At 51.6% G+C, this 17,895-nt stretch overlaps 7 protein-coding genes across 7 annotated transcripts; 3 read left to right on the top strand and 4 right to left on the bottom strand.

Moving 5' to 3' along the window:
• Positions 1–2,342: 2,342 nt before the first annotated feature.
• On the top strand, positions 2,343–3,499 carry BJY04DRAFT_224091 (uncharacterized protein; the record flags this gene model as incomplete). The annotated part of the gene is made up of 2 exons (XM_073717860.1): positions 2,343–3,046; positions 3,106–3,499. The coding sequence occupies 2 exons, from the start codon at positions 2,343–2,345 to the stop codon at positions 3,497–3,499; spliced, it is 1,098 nt and encodes a 365-aa protein (XP_073565241.1).
• A 329-nt stretch (positions 3,500–3,828) lies between these two features.
• BJY04DRAFT_224092 (SGNH/GDSL hydrolase family protein) lies at positions 3,829–4,940 on the bottom strand (the record flags this gene model as incomplete). The annotated part of the gene is made up of 3 exons (XM_073717861.1): positions 3,829–3,967; positions 4,041–4,751; positions 4,810–4,940. The coding sequence occupies 3 exons, from the start codon at positions 4,938–4,940 to the stop codon at positions 3,829–3,831; spliced, it is 981 nt and encodes a 326-aa protein (XP_073565242.1).
• A 1,212-nt stretch (positions 4,941–6,152) lies between these two features.
• Positions 6,153–7,958, top strand: BJY04DRAFT_211355 (RTA1 domain-containing protein; the record flags this gene model as incomplete). Its single annotated transcript, XM_073714392.1, has 3 exons — positions 6,153–6,174; positions 6,222–7,034; positions 7,930–7,958. The coding sequence occupies 3 exons, from the start codon at positions 6,153–6,155 to the stop codon at positions 7,956–7,958; spliced, it is 864 nt and encodes a 287-aa protein (XP_073565243.1).
• Positions 7,959–10,107: 2,149 nt separating this feature from the next.
• BJY04DRAFT_232695 (uncharacterized protein) lies at positions 10,108–11,562 on the bottom strand (the record flags this gene model as incomplete). Its single annotated transcript, XM_073719791.1, has 5 exons — positions 10,108–10,611; positions 10,661–10,774; positions 10,841–11,075; positions 11,144–11,370; positions 11,425–11,562. 5 exons carry the CDS (start codon positions 11,560–11,562, stop codon positions 10,108–10,110), a joined length of 1,218 nt encoding a protein of 405 aa, XP_073565244.1.
• A 940-nt stretch (positions 11,563–12,502) lies between these two features.
• BJY04DRAFT_202185 (flavin-binding monooxygenase-like protein) lies at positions 12,503–14,670 on the top strand. Its single transcript, XM_073713168.1, has 2 exons — positions 12,503–12,545; positions 12,590–14,670. Exons 1-2 carry the CDS (start codon positions 12,512–12,514, stop codon positions 14,455–14,457), a joined length of 1,902 nt encoding a protein of 633 aa, XP_073565245.1. The 5' UTR covers positions 12,503–12,511; the 3' UTR covers positions 14,458–14,670.
• Positions 14,671–15,377: 707 nt separating this feature from the next.
• Positions 15,378–16,366, bottom strand: BJY04DRAFT_202187 (class I glutamine amidotransferase-like protein). The gene is made up of 2 exons (XM_073713169.1): positions 15,614–16,366; positions 15,378–15,561 (listed from the first exon to the last, which is right to left on the bottom strand). Exons 1-2 carry the CDS (start codon positions 16,203–16,205, stop codon positions 15,437–15,439), a joined length of 717 nt encoding a protein of 238 aa, XP_073565246.1. The 5' UTR covers positions 16,206–16,366; the 3' UTR covers positions 15,378–15,436.
• Positions 16,367–17,372: 1,006 nt separating this feature from the next.
• Positions 17,373–17,831, bottom strand: BJY04DRAFT_224098 (uncharacterized protein; the record flags this gene model as incomplete). Its single annotated transcript, XM_073717862.1, has 1 exon — positions 17,373–17,831. A coding segment is annotated over one exon (459 nt), but the record flags the coding sequence as incomplete, so codon positions are not given.
• Between the last annotated feature and the right edge of the window lie 64 nt (positions 17,832–17,895).

A 17,895-nucleotide genomic window follows, 5' to 3' on the forward strand; every position in this document is an offset into this window, starting at 1 on the left:
CGCTGATCTTTTTTTGCTCGATTTAAAGGCGACTGTGTTCGTTCTGTGTATACGGTGTCTGTATCAGCTCCTGCATTGATCAGGGCGACAGCGATCTCTGTGAGCCCCTTGGCAATCGCTATAAACAGAGCAGATCGCTTTTCCAAGACAAGCCCGTCGTTGACAGTGAATCCCGCGTTGATTAGGATGATCATGGCGTTGAACCGATACAGACGCACCGATTCGTATATCGGCGAGACGGAAAAAACGGTCCTAGTGCCCCCTACACCACTTTTCTTGATGCACTGCCTGACAAGACCAACATTTCCGCTTTCCGCCGCTTGATACAGTTTATCGTAACCGTATTCCCAGCAGAACATACCGTTCGGTCCTAATTTTGGGGAAGCCCACTTCAGAACATTCTCCACAGAGCGAACATCCCCGGCCACGAGGGCCTTGTGGAGCACAAAAGCCGAATCTTCCGGCAACTTTACCTCGTTTCCCAGTCCTCTTGATGTTATATCCGAGATAATATCCCTCATTGGCAACAGGTAGGCCTCTGAAAGGGATGGACATGCGGCAACGAGTATTCCCAAGACCTGATCGCGCCCATCTGTTAGAGCCCAGGATCCGCAAATCCCTTCTTCCAGGTCAATTAGAGATATTTTCCAGACGCTCACACTGTTTTCCGGGCATCCAATGCTCAGAATCGACTCCGATAGGATGCTCCTCCCTGATAGTACCCCATATCGGGTGGGAACGTGTATGTCTGCTTGATCCTCCGGCATGGACGATGCAATCTGTGACGGATAATAAAAGTGCCAGGAGTCCTCAGACTGCAGCTCTACCAGTAAATTGGTACCCGAGAGTTTCCAGGGTTGTATGTCTATTAGAGCATAATCAAGGCTCTTCCCTTCATTGGTCAAAGGCTTCAGAGCGGTCCCAATTTCCTCCTGCTGATTCGGTATACCTGCTAACCAATTCCCAACTGCATCAGCCCGGTGGTGTTTACTTGGGAATCTTAGGACACGAACCTCTGGGAGTTGCCGGCAGTTGAGGCGGGGCACCTTCATATATGTCGAGCTGCATCGGCTCAATTCTCAGATTCTCTTCCACAGCTACATCGTGACATTGACTGGCACTGAAGATATGGGCTACGGTGATCCCGTACAACTCCTTGTCGACTTCAAGCAGACCTCCCAATGTTGCAGTATTGAATGCAGAGTACCGACTTTCAGTTGTGATACCGAGGCCCATAGGACTTCGAGGTAGTTCACTTGTCGTGCTCATTACGCGGAATCTCGCTTCTGGTTCTTGTGGCTCGTGAGTATCCCTGACGGCACCAATCGAAGGGCTGCTGCTTTCCTCCATAAGCGGCCGGACCTTTGCAGGCAGGTATAGGAATGATTTGCCCCATCCGACCCTTCTCAGCACGCCATGGTGGAGAACTATCTCTCGAGCCTTGCTCCCGAGGTACTTGGACTCGCAAAATATAGCAACATGTGGGGTGGCATGGTCTTCGTCCGGGCCGACCATGTAGCAGCTGAGAAGGTATCCTGGAAACAGAGACGAGTCCTTCGATTTTGTGGGCGTAAGTTGATGCTTTTCCTCGATGAGGACCTCGTTTATTTGGTCTTTGAGTCGGTCAGACCATATTTTGAGCACCTCACCCTTCACTTCCCAGAAGGCAATTTCATCTCTTAGGATCTTGAACCTTTTCATCCCGAACGCCTTTGGACCGAGAGACCCTCTGTACTCGGTCCTGGTTTTCTTGTAAATGATGGACGACATGTTCGCAAGCCACCACTTGGAAAGGTGGCCTACACCTTCAGCAAGACCTTGGGCAGGCCTTTTCAAGTCATCTTTACTCGAGCCTCAGCGGTCTGGCGAATCACTGATGAACACGATCCTGGCCAATGGTAATCAGTCCTTTCTTTCCGAGAAGGCTGCATAGGCACACCAGAACCAATAAATAATCCTGATCGATCTGCATAAGTTTGATGACTGACTGAATTGGCTTGCCTGTCATGCCCCCCACCCATGGCCACCCATTTCCCCTCGTTGCTCATGTGCTAAAATCACGCGCTGAACAAAATTTGTCGCAACAAGTATGTGTAATTTCTCTCTAGTAGCGATTCATGTTTCAAGAGACAGCAAGCCCTACAGTATCGTATTAGTCCCTTAGTCCTTCAAGCGTTGCAAGGTCAGCGTTTTGGTAAACAAGGCTGAATCTACCTAACCTGTCCATATTGGAAGTTGTTTTTCTCCGACCTCGTCCAGGTGATACAGCTCGGAGAGGCTTGGCTACATTCAACGTCATTCAGCTGCGGTTACGCTTCACCTTCACCACTTCCATAATAATCATGTCTGCACCATCATCACCCTTGCAAGACGTTTTCAAAGACCTACGGAATCTCGAGATAAAATCAACAAGACAGCTGATATTCGATTTCTGGCCATGCCAGCTTGACAGACCTCTAGAGGAAGATGCAGTGAGCGCAATCTCCTCCTACTGGAAAGACCAGATCAGGTTCGAGAAAGCGACGACGCACATCGTCTCCTCGCTTGGGGATCTAATGACAGTCGCTCTCCTCATTAACGACAATCCGGCTGCGAACAAACCCGACTTAATCACCAAGGTTCGGTCACATCTTCCCGGTGATGACACAAGGATAGCGAACTCGATCCAGCTGGCCACTCGCTTGTTTTTTATGATGGACATCCGGGATAGAGCCTCGTCTTCTCCGCCTCATTGCTTTCGCACCTCGCTATTCTGGGACGACCCTGCGCCGCTGGCAGATGTTCTCTTGCTGGGATTTCCTCAAACTTGCGTTGGCCCGCCACAGTTAACTGCACCATCGAACGGCAACACGAGTGGCACATACTCGCTTACACCACGCCTTAACATGTACACTAAGACTATGAACATCTACAATCTTGAGAGAATTGGCGGATTCCATATACAGTGGACGGACAACCTCGTCGAGCACTTGATGTTCGAAGACAACAAGATCCACCTATTCCCGCACGTCTCTCTCCTCCGTCGTATGAAGGAGTGTATAAACAGGTACACATTGCTTCCCCATGGAAAGTCCCCCTCCCCCGAGCTAAAGTATCACGCAACAGCAACGCACTACCACCCTCCTTCTTCGACGAAACCCTCGACAGCCTCTCCCTCCTCCTCCCCCGCAACAACCACCAGTGCGCGCACTGGTTCGAGAAACAGCAAAGCAAGCACTTCCTTGACCCAGCACTTTTGGATCTCAAACCAGCTGTGAGAGATAAAACCCGCTACTCGTTTTGGGCTGAGCGACTGCAAATACTCGAAGAGGAGTTTACGGATTCCGAGCCCAAGACTCTGCGGCAGTGGTGGTTTGACAGGAGGAAACGCGTCCAGTGGTATACGTTCTGGGTGGCTATACTGATTTTGTTTCTTACTGTTGTTTTTGGTCTTACGCAGACTGTGGCTGGGATTGTGCAGGCTTGGGCTTCTGTTCGGAGTCTGAAGGGGACAAATTGAGGCAGAGAAGGTTGCCATTTCTGGATCATGACCTATGTCTCTAGCTATACTAAGCATAACGGTCCTTGGTACATGTGTGAAGAATGCAACACCCGAATTCCAAAGCCAGGCCCAATACAGTATCGTGAAATACTCTGTTGTGAGCCTCGATAAGCGCATGGTATAAGAATCTTTCAAGCTGGCAACTAGGTAAGACAATTGCAAAGGTAAAAGATTCCACACCCTTCACTTTCAAATACTCATCTCATCTCTTCATCCATCGTTTCCCCACTTAATGCGTACTAATTGACCTTTCAGCTATGCAAACACGATCCCACAACCCTAGCCTTCTACCCACTCAACACCTCCGCAGCCTTAGCAGCAACAAGCTCATGCATCGACGACGTCGGATGCAACCGATTAAGCCAGAGATATTCATTCGCCGCATACTCACACTCATCATACTTGGTATCCTGCTCCGCCGTCCCACTAGATCTCGTCAGCATCATGCCACCAAATACGACCCCCCCATAAGCACAAAACAAACATAAGACACACGAACCTGCCATAAGCCCCACAAAGCCCCAACGTATCTTTATAAACCTCTGTCTGCTCATACGCCCCAGGCCCATCAATAACCTCATTAAACAGCCCATTCGTATCAAGATAAAACACCGTCGAGTCCGCATACTGTTCCTGGATATCACCCACAAGACCCTCAAGCAACCCATTCCAAACAGCAATCGCATTTTCGCATCGTGGGATTCGCACAGGCGCGGACTCGAACCCCGTCACCGTCGGACTGCGCTCTAGCGGTGGCGCGTTAAGGAGGAGAAAGTTCCTCGCGCCGAGGCCATACAGGGAGTCGATGATAGACGCATACCGCTCAAACACAGCCGCGTAGGTGGAATTGTAAGAGCCCATGTACGAGCGGTTGATGTCGTTTACGCCGATCCAGATGGAGAAGAGGGTTGTCGTGCTTTCCCAGACTCTCTCATCGTTCTCACTAGATGCGTAATAAGGGATGAAGATCTCGTTTAGTTCATCGACGACGTCAAAGTCTGACGTGATGAGTTCTTTATCGAGTGTTGCGCCGCTCGTTCCGAAATTGTAGGTCTCGATGTACGACTGATTGTAGGATCTTGTTAGGTATGCGATCCAGTTTGGCCCGTTGGCGCTTGTTCGGTAGGGGTAGGAGGGGTTGCCGAGGGGGTTGGAGGGGTTGGGTTGCGTTGAGGTTGCGGAGAAGCCGGTGCGGGACCAGGAGTCGCCGCTGCGGTAGTATATTAGTTAGGGCTTCATGGGAGATATGGAATGGGGGGTGATGGTACAAATTGAAGATTGTTTTGAGGTTGGAGAAGCCTGCGTAGGAGGTTGTTCGTTTCGGGGTCAGGGTTGGTGCGGCGTTTGATGAAGTGAGAAGGGCCGCGGTGGCGGCCAGTATGGTGTAGGGGATGAGCATGATGAGTGTATGAGATATTACAGATATTCGGCCGACGAGAGCTGGATGATAATCAAACCCCGTGGGGTAGTGTTGCACTTTATACTAAGCCTTGCTTGGCTGAGATGATGGACAGATCCCCCGGGCGGACTACGAGCTTGGCCGCTTTGCCGCAATTCTTTCGGATGAAAGGAAACAGGAGTTTTCTCACTTCCTTTGCAAGAATACTCGCTCGAAAGGAAGCAAGGTGAAATAGATCGGGTAAATAGGTAGAGTTGAGCGGGGACGCGGGGTATGCTTCAATTGCCGTAGACATTACTCCGGAAGCCCTACAAAGACTAGAATTTGACACTGTGCCCGATATGCTATTATCAAGATGTTTGAGAGATGAATGGGGAGCTTCTGCTACCATAAGCTGTCGGCCGTCATATTAGCCGTCTTCTATATTAAAATACGAATAGTTATTATACCAGTCATCAAATCGGCTCTCAACGCCCCTGACCACAGCGAATTCGCAAAGAATAGATCGCCAACAATTCAAATCATCTTCATGGCAAAGAGGTTCCGCGATGGCGCAATCACGGTGTCATGTTGCAGCTCTTTATCACAGGCCTATGGTGTGCAGAGGCAAGGTGCTCATGTAGCCGAAATTCTGTCTGAAGTATCCTTGGAAATACTGAATAAGGACAGATTCCACTGGTTCGTGTCAGGTCAACGTTGCCTACGCGGTACAGTTGCACCTGTCCTTAATGCTATAGCAAGTTCTAGGATATGTCTACACCTATGTACTTAGTAAAGCTTTAAGTGGTATGCTTCTTCAGCCGAGTAACATCTCAAGCCCTTCTAGGGCACGAATTTTAATCATTGCCAAGCCATTGCGTTGCTACATACAGCGACAGTAGGCGATATCAAAGGTGATCAGTGACCAGCACTCTCCCAAAGGCAGCATAACTTATGCAAGTCGAGCCATAGCCATGACAGTGCTCACTTGGCATTATTTACCCTCAGTGACATATCTGATATGTGCTCGATGATTGGTGATCGCGAGCTGATCGGGGCCTGGGCGAAGTATACCCTGCCAATCATGCGCTATGCGCAAACTCCACCCCCTCGCTTAGAGCCCCCTGTCGACCATGACGCCACTGTCAGGTCACGATCTTCACTTGGATGAGGGTTAAATACTCACCAAAGCCCGTCATCATCTATCAACATGGCCAAAAATACCACTGCACGATGAGTATCAGACATGTCCTCGGTCAGTCCTCAATCAAGCCCTACCACGCCAATCTAACACCGCACCAGGACGCTCCCTTGGCTATGTAGACCCCGACTTCCCACCCCCAGGGGGCGAAAACAACACCAGCGTAATCATCTACGGCTATAGACCCTCCATCGCCGTCGCCGCCTTCGCCGCATCCTGGTTCTTCATCCACCTACTCACCCACACAGCCCAAACCATCAGGTACCGCAGCTGGTGGTGGCTCACCTTCTCGACAGGCCTGGTCTTCGAAATAATCGGCTACATCGCACGCAGCCTCTCCGCAGAAAAGAACCCCTACAACCTCATCTACTACATCCTGCAATACTTCTTCATCGTCACAGCCCCCGTCTTTCTTGCCGCAGGAATCTACACCATCCTCTCCGCGTTGATCGCAAGATTAGGACACAAATACTCCCTGCTCCGCCCGACATTCATCCTCGCGTTCTTCATCACCTCCGACGCAATTTCTACAATCGTCCAAGTCGCCGGCGCAGCACTTATTGGCGTCCGCCAATCCCGTAATGAAGACCCCTCGACCGCAAACCATATCCTCCTCGCGGGACTAGCGTACCAGGTCTTCGCGATGAGTATCTTCGTCCTCTTAGCTGGAATATTTGAATTTCGCGCTCGGCGCGCCATTAAAGAGTTTGGTCTGGGTATCTTCTGTCTCGTATTTTCAGTCTCCATGCTCATGGTTTACATGCGGACGATCTTCCGGCTGATTGAGACGGCGGAGGGTCTTGGTGGAGGGTTGTCGACGAATGAGGTTTACTTCGCGTGTCTTGAGATGGCGCCAATTGCGCTTGTGGCGCTGTTGTTCTGCACCTGGCATCCGGGGAGGTGTTTGGGGGGTGGTGGGAGGGTGCGTGTTCCGGAGAGGGGGTTTGGGAGGGCTTTTTAGGCCATGTCTCATCCTTCCGGGCTGTCTCGTGAGTGCAGGCAGGGAATAGATACTTGTATTATAGGGAGTAAGGAAGATATCGTTGTATGTGACAGGTCAGTTCCTAATATGTCCAGCAAGCCCGTAGAGGACAAAAGAGTGAGAGCTCAGGCCCAATCCTCTATATCCTCCATTCTGACGACTTTGCAGGGCTAAAAGCCATCAAGAAGCGCTCGAAGCCAGGCTGTGAGGAGAAACATACGTCTATCGAGGCAGGGGAGAAAAGGAGTAAAGATAATGCATAGTGTGGACTAGATACAATCTCTGGCAGCGGATGATCATCCATAGAATCCCTATAGCTCTGTCATAGATACTGCTTCACCTGTCAACAATTCATGCTCATGCGGCAAAGTGACTCCCTGGCATCTCATTGTCTCTTTCGGTTATCGAGTGCTTGGGAGACTTGTTCACACAAGGCTTGTATAGCTGTAATCTCATTCAGGATATCTTTGTCGCCCTTGACGAGAACTTCAATTCTGCCCATGGCGTCTCTGTCATTCAAAGAGCGATAGGCATCCTTGAACTGACAAAGTCGAGTTTTGATAATTTCGAAATCTCCTATTACCGTTTCAGCAGGGAAAATAGTCACAGCGGAGAAGAGAACAGTCTGCGAACCTAGGGCTACAAGCTGCAGGTGGAATTCGTAGACCTCAAGGAGAATCTTGTCCACGCGCTTCAACTCGGGCATTGAGTTTGGAGCAACGACTCTGAAATGCGCTGGTCCCTCAGCTGGATTCTATTGTCAGTCCTAGATCAATATGCAGGGGAATAGGGAAAACGCACGGGGCACCCAACACTCCTTGAATAAGGTAAAAAACGCATTCTCGGTCGCCCCTAGGTCCTGAATCTCAGACTGAGGGCCAACTAATGCTGCAAAATAAATGGCGAGAGGCAATCTCCACGCAGGCTCGAAGTTGTCAATTATCTCGCGAACAGCTCGCATCCGCTCGTGCATCTGCTCTCTTGTTATTCGAGAAGATGGGTTGTTCGTCCAGATCGTTTTGCGCAGCTTGCAAACAACTTTCGCCAACAGCTGACCTTCCACCCCTGTGAATGCAGGCTGTATTCGATCTAGTCGATCGCCATCAAAGATAGCGCTGGCAGGAAGTATCTGGCATTTACCCTCAATTTTCAGAGCTCCCTGCGAGAGATACTCCCCAAAGTAATAATCGTGTTTGCGTAGATTTGCAAGAGAAGACAAGGTCTCCTTTCTACGAGCATTACCATTTCCGATCTCCGCGACCTCGAACACTGCGAACGCATCAATAAGATCTAGATCGCGCATGAACGTGCCCCTTGGGAAGAGAGTTGTGTCGACAACGAACAGTCTAATATCCCCTAGAGGCGAGCCGTCATCGATGTGCCGATATCTCATCAATTGGAGCGCAAATAGAAGGGAGCTGGTCCAGGAAACAAGGTTATAGTGGTACTTTTTGTTTGTCCTCCACCAGAGATGCGCGCTTAGCATGCCGGCCACATGTTGCTCCTCCTGGTCTGGATTGAAGATATCCTCGCGAGAGGAAGGTTTGTCTTCAGCGGCTGCCTCTGATCGCATCCATTTGTCGTCTGCTGTTCCGCGTGAAAGAGGGCCGACAGTGCGGAACAGGAATCTTGGGATGTTGTCGAGGGCTGAGTCTGGGATTCTCAGGTGAGGCGGTGGGTTAAAAAGTAATTGGTCGTCGGTTAGACGAGCGTTACTCAGTTGGTCAGTAATGCTGCTTATGCTCATCTTGATGTATGAAGAGTGTGTATGTGGAGTAGAGAGGTATTTCGGAAGGTGGTGAGTGAGAAAGTGTGAAATATCTGCAGTGAATATGAAACTATCCTTTAGATTTATAGCGAAGTGGCGAGGCAGCCTTGGACGAGTGTGGCTGTATCAGGTTTCTGCGGCACAGAATGATGCGCCGCAAGTGAATTCTAACGATTGGATTGAGGCATTGGCAGAGAGGCAGAGAGCTGAATCTCATAAAGACGAGGCTACCTTGTTTCTTGTTGTGACCAATGACCATTTCACTAACATCGCTCCCTCGATGAACCCGTATGCAGAGCCTCGTCGCGGCTTTGTTCGGTGAGTCATTCTACACTATGATATGTTCCGGCGTTATAGCTCTCCAGTGTGCTATTAGTAGTTTCTGGAGATTCGCCAGTGAGTTTGCATACCTCAAACAGCAGTGGCTGTGAATGGCGTGGTATTATTGGGTTTGCTCTACGGCTGGTGTCTGACGTCTAGGTTTACTTTAATTGAGCTGACTCGAGAGTGAGGTGCGGCTGTACCTAAAGAATGACTGAGTTTCTGGATTGGAAGAGCTATGCAATAGGCAAGTATGCAACTCAAAGAACCCCTCCCGACGTCTCTCATCCCTCTGAGCGACAACCAACATGTCTTCAACCACGCAAAACCCGATCTCCCCTCGGGAAGCCCTCTGAGCCTCTCAGATACCTCTTCCGTGTCATTGAGAGACCCGTCTATCCCCTATTCAGACCGCATATGGGTGTACTTCCCAGCAGAATGTCCTCTTCACCTACGGGAGAAAAGTGCAATATATTGTTCACAACTCCACCGTTCCGGCATATTCAAGTATCTCCATCTACACTGTTGTTCCAACCTTGTGTGAAGCCGAGATGTCTAAGAAGAGCAAGTGCGATGGATCTCCTTCCTGCCTATTTAATTAGATGTGGGTGTGTGGTCGTTCCTTCCTTGTTGAATGTTGTCAAAGTCATAAATGGGGTTGGTATAATAGACTCGCCCACCTAATCTTTTACACTGCTGTATGAGAGGGCTGTAGAGAGGGACGGTTGTTGTCTGTTCATTATAGTCAGCTTTCATCTACTCGAGCTCAATATCATATACCTTAACATATATTCCCGAGAAGGATTAGGGGTCTTAAACCAACAGAAGACGCTCCAACGAGAGAAAATATATACAAAGAACCACAAATCCAGCCTACTACGACTATACCGATGGAGACACATTGCAGTAAGCCAGTCTACCCTCTCTCAATAATCGTCTCCCGGACAACCTTGATCCCCTCCAACTCATCACTTCCTCCACTTCCCCCACTCCCTCCCCTCGTCCGACTCCCACTCGTGACAGTCGCAGACCCCAAATCAACCCCAAACCCCTCCCTCGAAACCTGCCTCGGCAGCCCCGGCAAAGGATGCTTAACAAGCACATCGCGATCCCCCTCCCCATCCACCAACGTCGTCCCATCTCCATCCCGCCACTGACTCTCCGGCAAACTCAACGGATGCCGGAACCGCCTCTTCTTAGAATGCACACTAACACTCCGATTCTTGAGCTCCTCGCCGTCTGAAAGCGGGTAGGATTGCGAGCGTGTTCGCGTCCTCGTGCGCGTCGTTACGTAGAACCCCGCGCGTTTCGCGGTGCGGCGTAGGAACGGGTAGATCATGGGTGCGTTACCGATTATCACCGCGACGAAGGTCTCGCGGCAGGCCCAGGAGCCGGCTTGTTGGGCGCCGTTGGCGCCGGCCTGGTTATGTTAGTATTGTTTGTAGCGGGTGGGAAGTGGAGAGACGTACGGTGACGATGAGAACGCAGCGGAGGATGCCAGCGGCCATGACGAAGATTCCGCCGGAGAAGAGGATTAGAAGTTCGAGTTTCTCGCGCAGCGGGAGGCGTGCTTTGAAGAGGATCTGTTTGTTTGACTGTTAGCTTCTTGCGAGATTGCTTATACGAGAGGATAGGAGGGCGGAATGTACCGGCGTGGGAATGGAGATTAGGTAGATGTCTGTCGCGACGTTTAGAGTTACTGTCACGTAGACATCGATCTTTGATACTGCGGGTTGGCAGTAGTTTCCAGGGTCTGGGTATATCTGCCAGTTCTTTTTCATCGGGTGGCAGCCGAAGAGGATGGAGCAGATGACGGCGATGTAGGTAGCGGCGATTAGGGCGTAGGCGATCTTGACGCGGATTTTCATGTTGACGAGACCGGCACTGCATGGTTCGTCAGCACGCTCATATTCTCATACTGAGCTTCAAGGTCAAGAAGCAACTGGACTCACGTAAGACGCGAATAGAAAACCGCCATGCAAGCTTTCAACAACCATAGCAAGGTTGTATACAACGACCACCCAAGAACCTGTGTCTTGGAACCACCAACCCGCAAGCTGTACTCTTCGGATGAAGGGTCGAGGCCCGCACGCTGGGCATCTGTCATGGCATTGTTGGCGAGGCCGCGCCACCACGCGCCGACACAGTATGCGGCTCCAGTTTCCAGGCCGTACACAACCTAGCCACATGGTCAGAATCGTGACGGATGTAAGGGGGTTTGTAGGGTAAATACCCCGGCCAGCGGCATGAGATAATCATCGAGCTGGAAGTTTTTCGGCCCAGCGGTTGTCCATCGCGCAGCGACCCGGATGCCAATTGCCACGACGGCAAGGGCGAGCAGGGTGAACGCTTCGATATTGAAGTCGCCCATGTTTTATGTTGTAAGAGCTGAGCTTAAGCTTTGAAAGCTGTGTGACCTAGAGGGAAGAGATTGCCAGAGTACATATAACCATCCCTCCTTTTACCTGTCTTCTCCACCACGCAACCGAGCCGGGTATTTCATCAAGAATATTACACATCGCAAACCCTGACCTGTAGCAGAGGATATGCCTTTCCAGGTCATAGATTTGCATTGACCCATCCCGTCTGGGCCGTTCAAGGCCGTTGAAGGCGAGGGTCAGTGGGGAGGGATCCATTCCTGGAACCCAATGGGGCCTGCGTGGGCGAGCGATCAGCGGTCGGTCTCCGGAGTTGACAGGTTGACTTGACGGTTCGAAAAGGCTATTTCATTTTCGCTTCTGCAGGAGCAGATCATTTTTGATTTAATACGAATCACAAGTTCGTCGCCGGCAAGAGTAACCCCAAAGTACAGATCGAATCGATCAGCACGACGCCTCACATGCAGGCTGCAGGCCATCGCCAACCAGGTAACAAACAGGAAAGTCTTGTCCGAACTCTGCATCTCGTCTGCAATGCACCGCTGCACAGGTTATCACCCGCTACGGAACTCGACTTAATCTCCGCGGTGGTCTAGTCCTTGCACTAACATCAAGCTAAGTATGAAACACCGGCCGATGGAGCACTAAGTGGACCAGAAGGAAGAAAAAGACTCGCTAGGACGAGCCAAGTGGGCAACCGTTGGCCGCTTCTGGAGACAGGCGACACAGGTCCACAGCAATCTCCTGCGCGACAGCGGCCTGAGCTTGAGGATTCCACTGGAATGCAGGAGAACCGAACGCGAACCGTACTCCATGCCTGCTGCAGCCTGCAAGTGCCGGGGTACGCCGGAGAATACGAGACGGTGGACTCATAATTTATCTACCCGGGGGTTCCCTGCTCGCGCTGCTTCTGATCAAGCTATCTGCTGCTATTTCTGCGAGATGGAGTCTCTTGACGTACTCGTCATTGGAGCTGGTATTTATTCCATCCTGCCTCTGTATTCCTTTCTAACGAGTCAGGTTGGAGCGGTCTTGCGGCGCTGAAGACCTATCGACAGGTCCATCCTTCTGCATCGATATGCCTTCTTGACAGCGCATCTTCAGTTGGGGGCGTCTGGGCCACCCACCGGCTCTGGGATGGTCTCAAGTCCAACAACATGCGCGGGACCTACGAGTTTTCGGACTTTCCCATGGACGACTCTTTCGGCGTCACGCCTTGCGAGCATGTTCCTGGTCATGTTGTACAGCGGTATCTCGAGCAATTCGCAGAGCACTTCGCCTTGACCGAGTATATCCGCTTGAATTCCCGGGTTACAGCCATCAAGCACAACGATGACACGACATGGACAGTCACATACACCAACACAACTACTGAAGAAGCAGTGACAATGCACACGCGCAAGCTCATCCTCGCCACAGGAATCACCTCGCAGCCCTACCTCCCCACCATCCCCGGCCAAGATGCCTTCAACAAGCCCCTCTTCCACACCGTCAACATGCCCACCTACCACCAGTCCACCATCTGCCAGCCAAACCACCGCATCGCTGTGCTCGGCGGCACAAAGTCCGCCTGGGACGCCGTCTACGCCGCCGCAACTGCCGGCGCCGAAGTCCACTGGATCATCCGCGACAACGGCCACGGCACCTGCTGGATGTCGCCTCCATACGTGACCCCCCTGCACAAGTGGCTCGAGAAGCTCGTCACAACGCGCTTCCTCACCTGGTTCAGCCCGTGCATCTGGTCCGACCCAGCCGCCGAATCCTTCGGCTCTAGAATCCGCGCCTTCCTGCACCAAACCTGGCTCGGCCGCAAAGTCACCGACACCTTCTGGAGCATCCTCGCCAACGACGTGATAACGCTCAACAAATTCAACTCACACCCGGAGACCAAGAAACTAAAACCCTGGATCACAGCCTTCTGGGTCGCCTCGGGGCTCAGCATCCTCAACTATCCAACCAACTTCTTTGACCTCATCACCTCCGGCAAGGTCACCATCCACATCGACCACATCACCCACCTCTCCAACTCCACCATCCACCTCGCAAACTCCGACTCCCCCCTCCAAAACATCGACGCCCTCGTCTGCGCAACAGGCTGGAACCCAACCCCAGACATCACCTTCACCCCGTCAACCCTCCCCACCTCGCTGGGCTTCCCAACAGCCCCAGACCCACTCCCTACCTCTCTAATCACCGCCGCAGACACCGAAATCCTCACCCGCTTCCCAAGACTCAAACACCAACCCGTCTACGATTCCCCAAGCCCCTATACCCCCGTCGCCAAAGACGCCCAGACAGAATCCCAATCCATCCACCCCTACCGACTCACGCGATTCATGGTCCCCGCGTCGAACCTCGCAGCAGAACGCAGCATCGCATTCATGGGCATCGCGATGACAATCAACACCCCGCTCCTCGCGCAAGCGCAGGCGCTCTGGATAACGTCCTTCTTCAACAACGACCTTTCCCTAGAGCAAATTACAACGGAGAAATGTCCCGCTGATCTGGTTAAGATAATCGAGAAGACGAACCCTGTCTCGACGTCTGAGCCTTCGACTCCAGAAACTGAAGTCCATGAAACGGTCCGGAAGAATGCAGACATCCTCTGGGAAACAGCCCTACATACACAATTCGGCATCCATCGATACCCCGGTGGCCTAGGCAGACGGAATCCGGATTTCGTGTTTGATGCGATTCCGTATGTTGATGTGCTCTTGAAGGATTTGGGATTGAAGACGGAGAGACGTCAGGGGGAGGGGTTTGCGAGGAGGTTTGGGGTGGGTTATGGCCCTGAGGATTATGTGGGGTTGGTGGAGGAGTGGGTTAGGCAGGAAGAGGAGAAAAAGGAAAAGGAAAAGGAAGAGGAAGAGGAAGGGAAAGAGAAGTAAGGTGGAGATATAGTTCTGCTACACAGGGCGTGAGCTGAGGTTGTTTCTAGATGGGTTGTCGAGTTGAGGATAGGACAGGATAGGATGGGAGAGCGAAGAGGAGAAAAGATTGCGTCGCTTGTTTACATTTACACGCTTCTCGTCATACCCATGTTCTATCTTTGCTAGTTTCGTACTCATTCATGAAATCTTTTACTTTGGTGATAGTCGTAAGACCGAAAAGTAAAACGCAGCAGAAAAGGAAATCTAGAGTGGAATATACACCCATGGAACATCCAGCATCCGCAGCAAATTCTGCCTATGACATGATGGATATCTCGGTCAATATGTGCCCTAATTTGTCATGAACTGAACCAACCGATCAAAAAACCTACTCGTATTAGAAACGAGCACTCGTTCTAGACCATCGCCACTCTCTCACCCTATCCAGTATGATTCCAGAAAGAAAAAGGGCAGAAAAGGGAGAAACAGAGCGGACATCGATCGTACCTGCCGCCTCAGTGACAGCCCCGACTATCCACAAAGGAAGGCGCGAGGGTAGTACTGCAGGTGGTCGGTCGTACCTGCCTTTATATGACAAGTCTCACCTCAGCTGGAGGGAGCGATGGTGCACGCACCGGTATAGGAAGGTAGTACCCAGCGCAGCGCACTTTCCGTATCTGGCTAATGGGTGATTTGGAATGAGATGCTGCACTACTGTGGATGAGTGATGCGGAGAGTGCGGGTAAGTTTTGATATATCTACTTGTCTGGTGTGACTTGTCCACGGCGATGATCAGATTGCAGATCATGTGGGTCTAAGATGGTGATGAGAGTTAATTAGCTGTACTGTATACTGTCAAGATACTATCTACTAGAATTGATCAGACTAGGTCCGGCAACGGACAGTGGGATGTAGAGACCAAGCATAAGGTAAACAAGCTCTCAAATTAAGGACTAACAATCTATAAGATGACTCTAACCAGAAACAACCCGTGGAATCAAAGCTTCTCGAAAACCTCCACGGCAGCCCTCGCAGTCGAGGCCGCACTAGCCGGGTTCTGTCCCGTCACCAGCCTCCCATCAACAACGTGGAAGTCATCCCAGATCCCAGCAGAGCGCTCATCTATACTCATATTAGCCGCCGCAGCATCAAAGGCATCCTAAAGAAAACTCACAAGTAGCACCCAGCCTCTCCGCAAGGTCCTCCACAAGCTCCGTCTTCAAATCCTTCAGCTCCTGCGCAATCCCCATCGTGCTCTCCGCCTCCGTCGTGAACCCCGTCAGCTTGCGCCCCTTGATAATCGCCTCCCCGGTAGCAACATCCTTGACATCCGCGAAGATCGCAGGCCCGTGGCACACAGACGCGACAACACCGCCATTTCCCCAGACAGCCTCTGCGATCTTCTGCAGACCGCGCGCACTCGGGTAGTCGATCAGCGCGGCGTGGCCGGCAGAGGCATAGAACAGGCCATACTGGCTGGCGTCCAGCTCAGAAGCAGGCTTCATGTTGTCGAGCTTCTTGCGGAAATCGCTGTTGACATCGTTCCAGATCTCGAGGTCCTCGCCGTTGAGGAAGTCGGGCTGTTGGGAGAGCCAGTCGGGGGTGTATTTTCCGGTTTCGGAGGAGAGGTCGACTTCGAAGCCGGCGGCGACGAGGACCTTGTAGGGGTGCAGGGCTTCGGAGATGAAGAGGCCGGTGGTCTCTTTGCCGTTGAAGAGGGTGGCGCTGGCGGAGGTGATGGAGATGAGGGCTTTGCGGGCAGGCATTTTGTTGTTGTGGTTGGAGTAGATTGAGGGTTGGAATGATTTGGTTTGGTTTGGTGGTTGGGGGATTGATGGATTGGATTGTTTGTTGGTGATGCTGTTGATGATGAAGTCGAAGTTGGGGAGGGGAGGATGGCCCTTTTATATTAATTCGTCTCGGGATTTCCACCTTGGCTGTTGCTTAATTATTTCGGAATGTCCTAGATGCTACAGCTGTCGGAGTATAGTTAGTCGGTATGGTGTCTACAGTCTACTACGCCCTACGCCCTACTTCTCGGAGTCGCGGAGATGCGGAGTCGCTCAAATAGGAAAAGCTGGAGTAGGGCTCCGGAGCTCCTTTAGGACTAGCGCGCTCCCTTCCGGGGCCGGACTCCCGGAGCGATTCCTGTTTCCGGATTGCCAAGGAGTGATTCTACCGGAAATGTACTGGGTTCCTAATCTGTCCGGTTGTCCAGCCCCATGCACGTACACAAGGGATTTGATCTACTCCTATTGGCCCCTGAATGCTCCAAGAACACCAAGATACTCCGAGCGGCGCACTAGCATCTCTACCTTTGGAGATACTCTCATTGCTTCTGGTGTAGTACAGCATCCTGCATCTGCAAGGGTATCTTCGGGGTGAGCAGCGATAGTCCTGAGACGGTGACGGCGGATGTGATCTTTGATTCTGTGTACATCGTTTGTTTTCGAATCAAGGATACCATAGGATTCTCTAAGTGTGATGGCATGAAGAACAAAAGAGGAGGACGAAAGAGAAAGACGAAAGAGCTAACTCAACCTAACCCTAGCACAAGCACATAAAGCCCATATACCGTCCTCTCCTCAGCCTAGGGAGATGCTACAAAGGTCGGCCCTCACAACCTTTGCCCGGCAGTGCTCGCATCATCTGAGCTTGGGAATGCGGAATACTCACGGCTATGGCAACGTATGAGCATATTGAATCCCTCAAGCAACAGTATGGTCTCACCCTGACGTCCGAGATGGCGGTTGACCACCACGGGAAGAACGAGGAGCAGATGATACGAGAAGTGGGCAGTGCTCTTGATAATGTCTCTCGAAATGCCTCTTTTTCCTAATTCGTCTCAGGTGGATCTAATTGAACGACGTTCCTCAGAAAAATACCTATTTCTTACCATTTAGATCTCACTACGACGCATCTGATCATTGGTTTTAGACAAGCTGTAAAGACAAAAGAGCACTCCTCTCCAGCAAATACTCAATACTCAAACCTCTCAAAACCGCAACCCCCTCCTCATCAATCCCCTCCACCGACCCCCTCGCCCTGCCATTCCACCTCGTATGCAACCCATCAACACCCTCTACCCTGCCCTCCACAATCGCCACATCCGTCGCAACACTAACATCCGCCCCAGGAGCTGAAACCGCAAAGCCACTGACGAGACCTCCCTCCGTCTGCTCCCGTCCAGGAATCATAGTCACAGAATTCGGCGCGCACCCAGCGGAGACTATCTCGCCGTCGCGGGCAAGGAAAGCAGAGACGACTTCTTCACCAGAGCCAGTACCAGAGACCGGCGTGTAGGCAAGCCAGAGGAGGGAATACAGCCCAAGATGGGCGCGGCCACGGGCAAGGGACTTTGTAGTTGCCGTGAAAGGCTGAGAGGACCAGATCTATATCATTTTATCAGCGCCTTCTTCTTCATCCTTCTCATCAGCACCTCCTTCTCCATTTCTC

Source organism: Aspergillus karnatakaensis, assembly GCF_047715665.1.
Source record: "Aspergillus karnatakaensis strain CBS 102800 unplaced genomic scaffold BJY04scaffold_83, whole genome shotgun sequence".
NCBI lineage: Eukaryota > Fungi > Ascomycota > Eurotiomycetes > Eurotiales > Aspergillaceae > Aspergillus > Aspergillus karnatakaensis.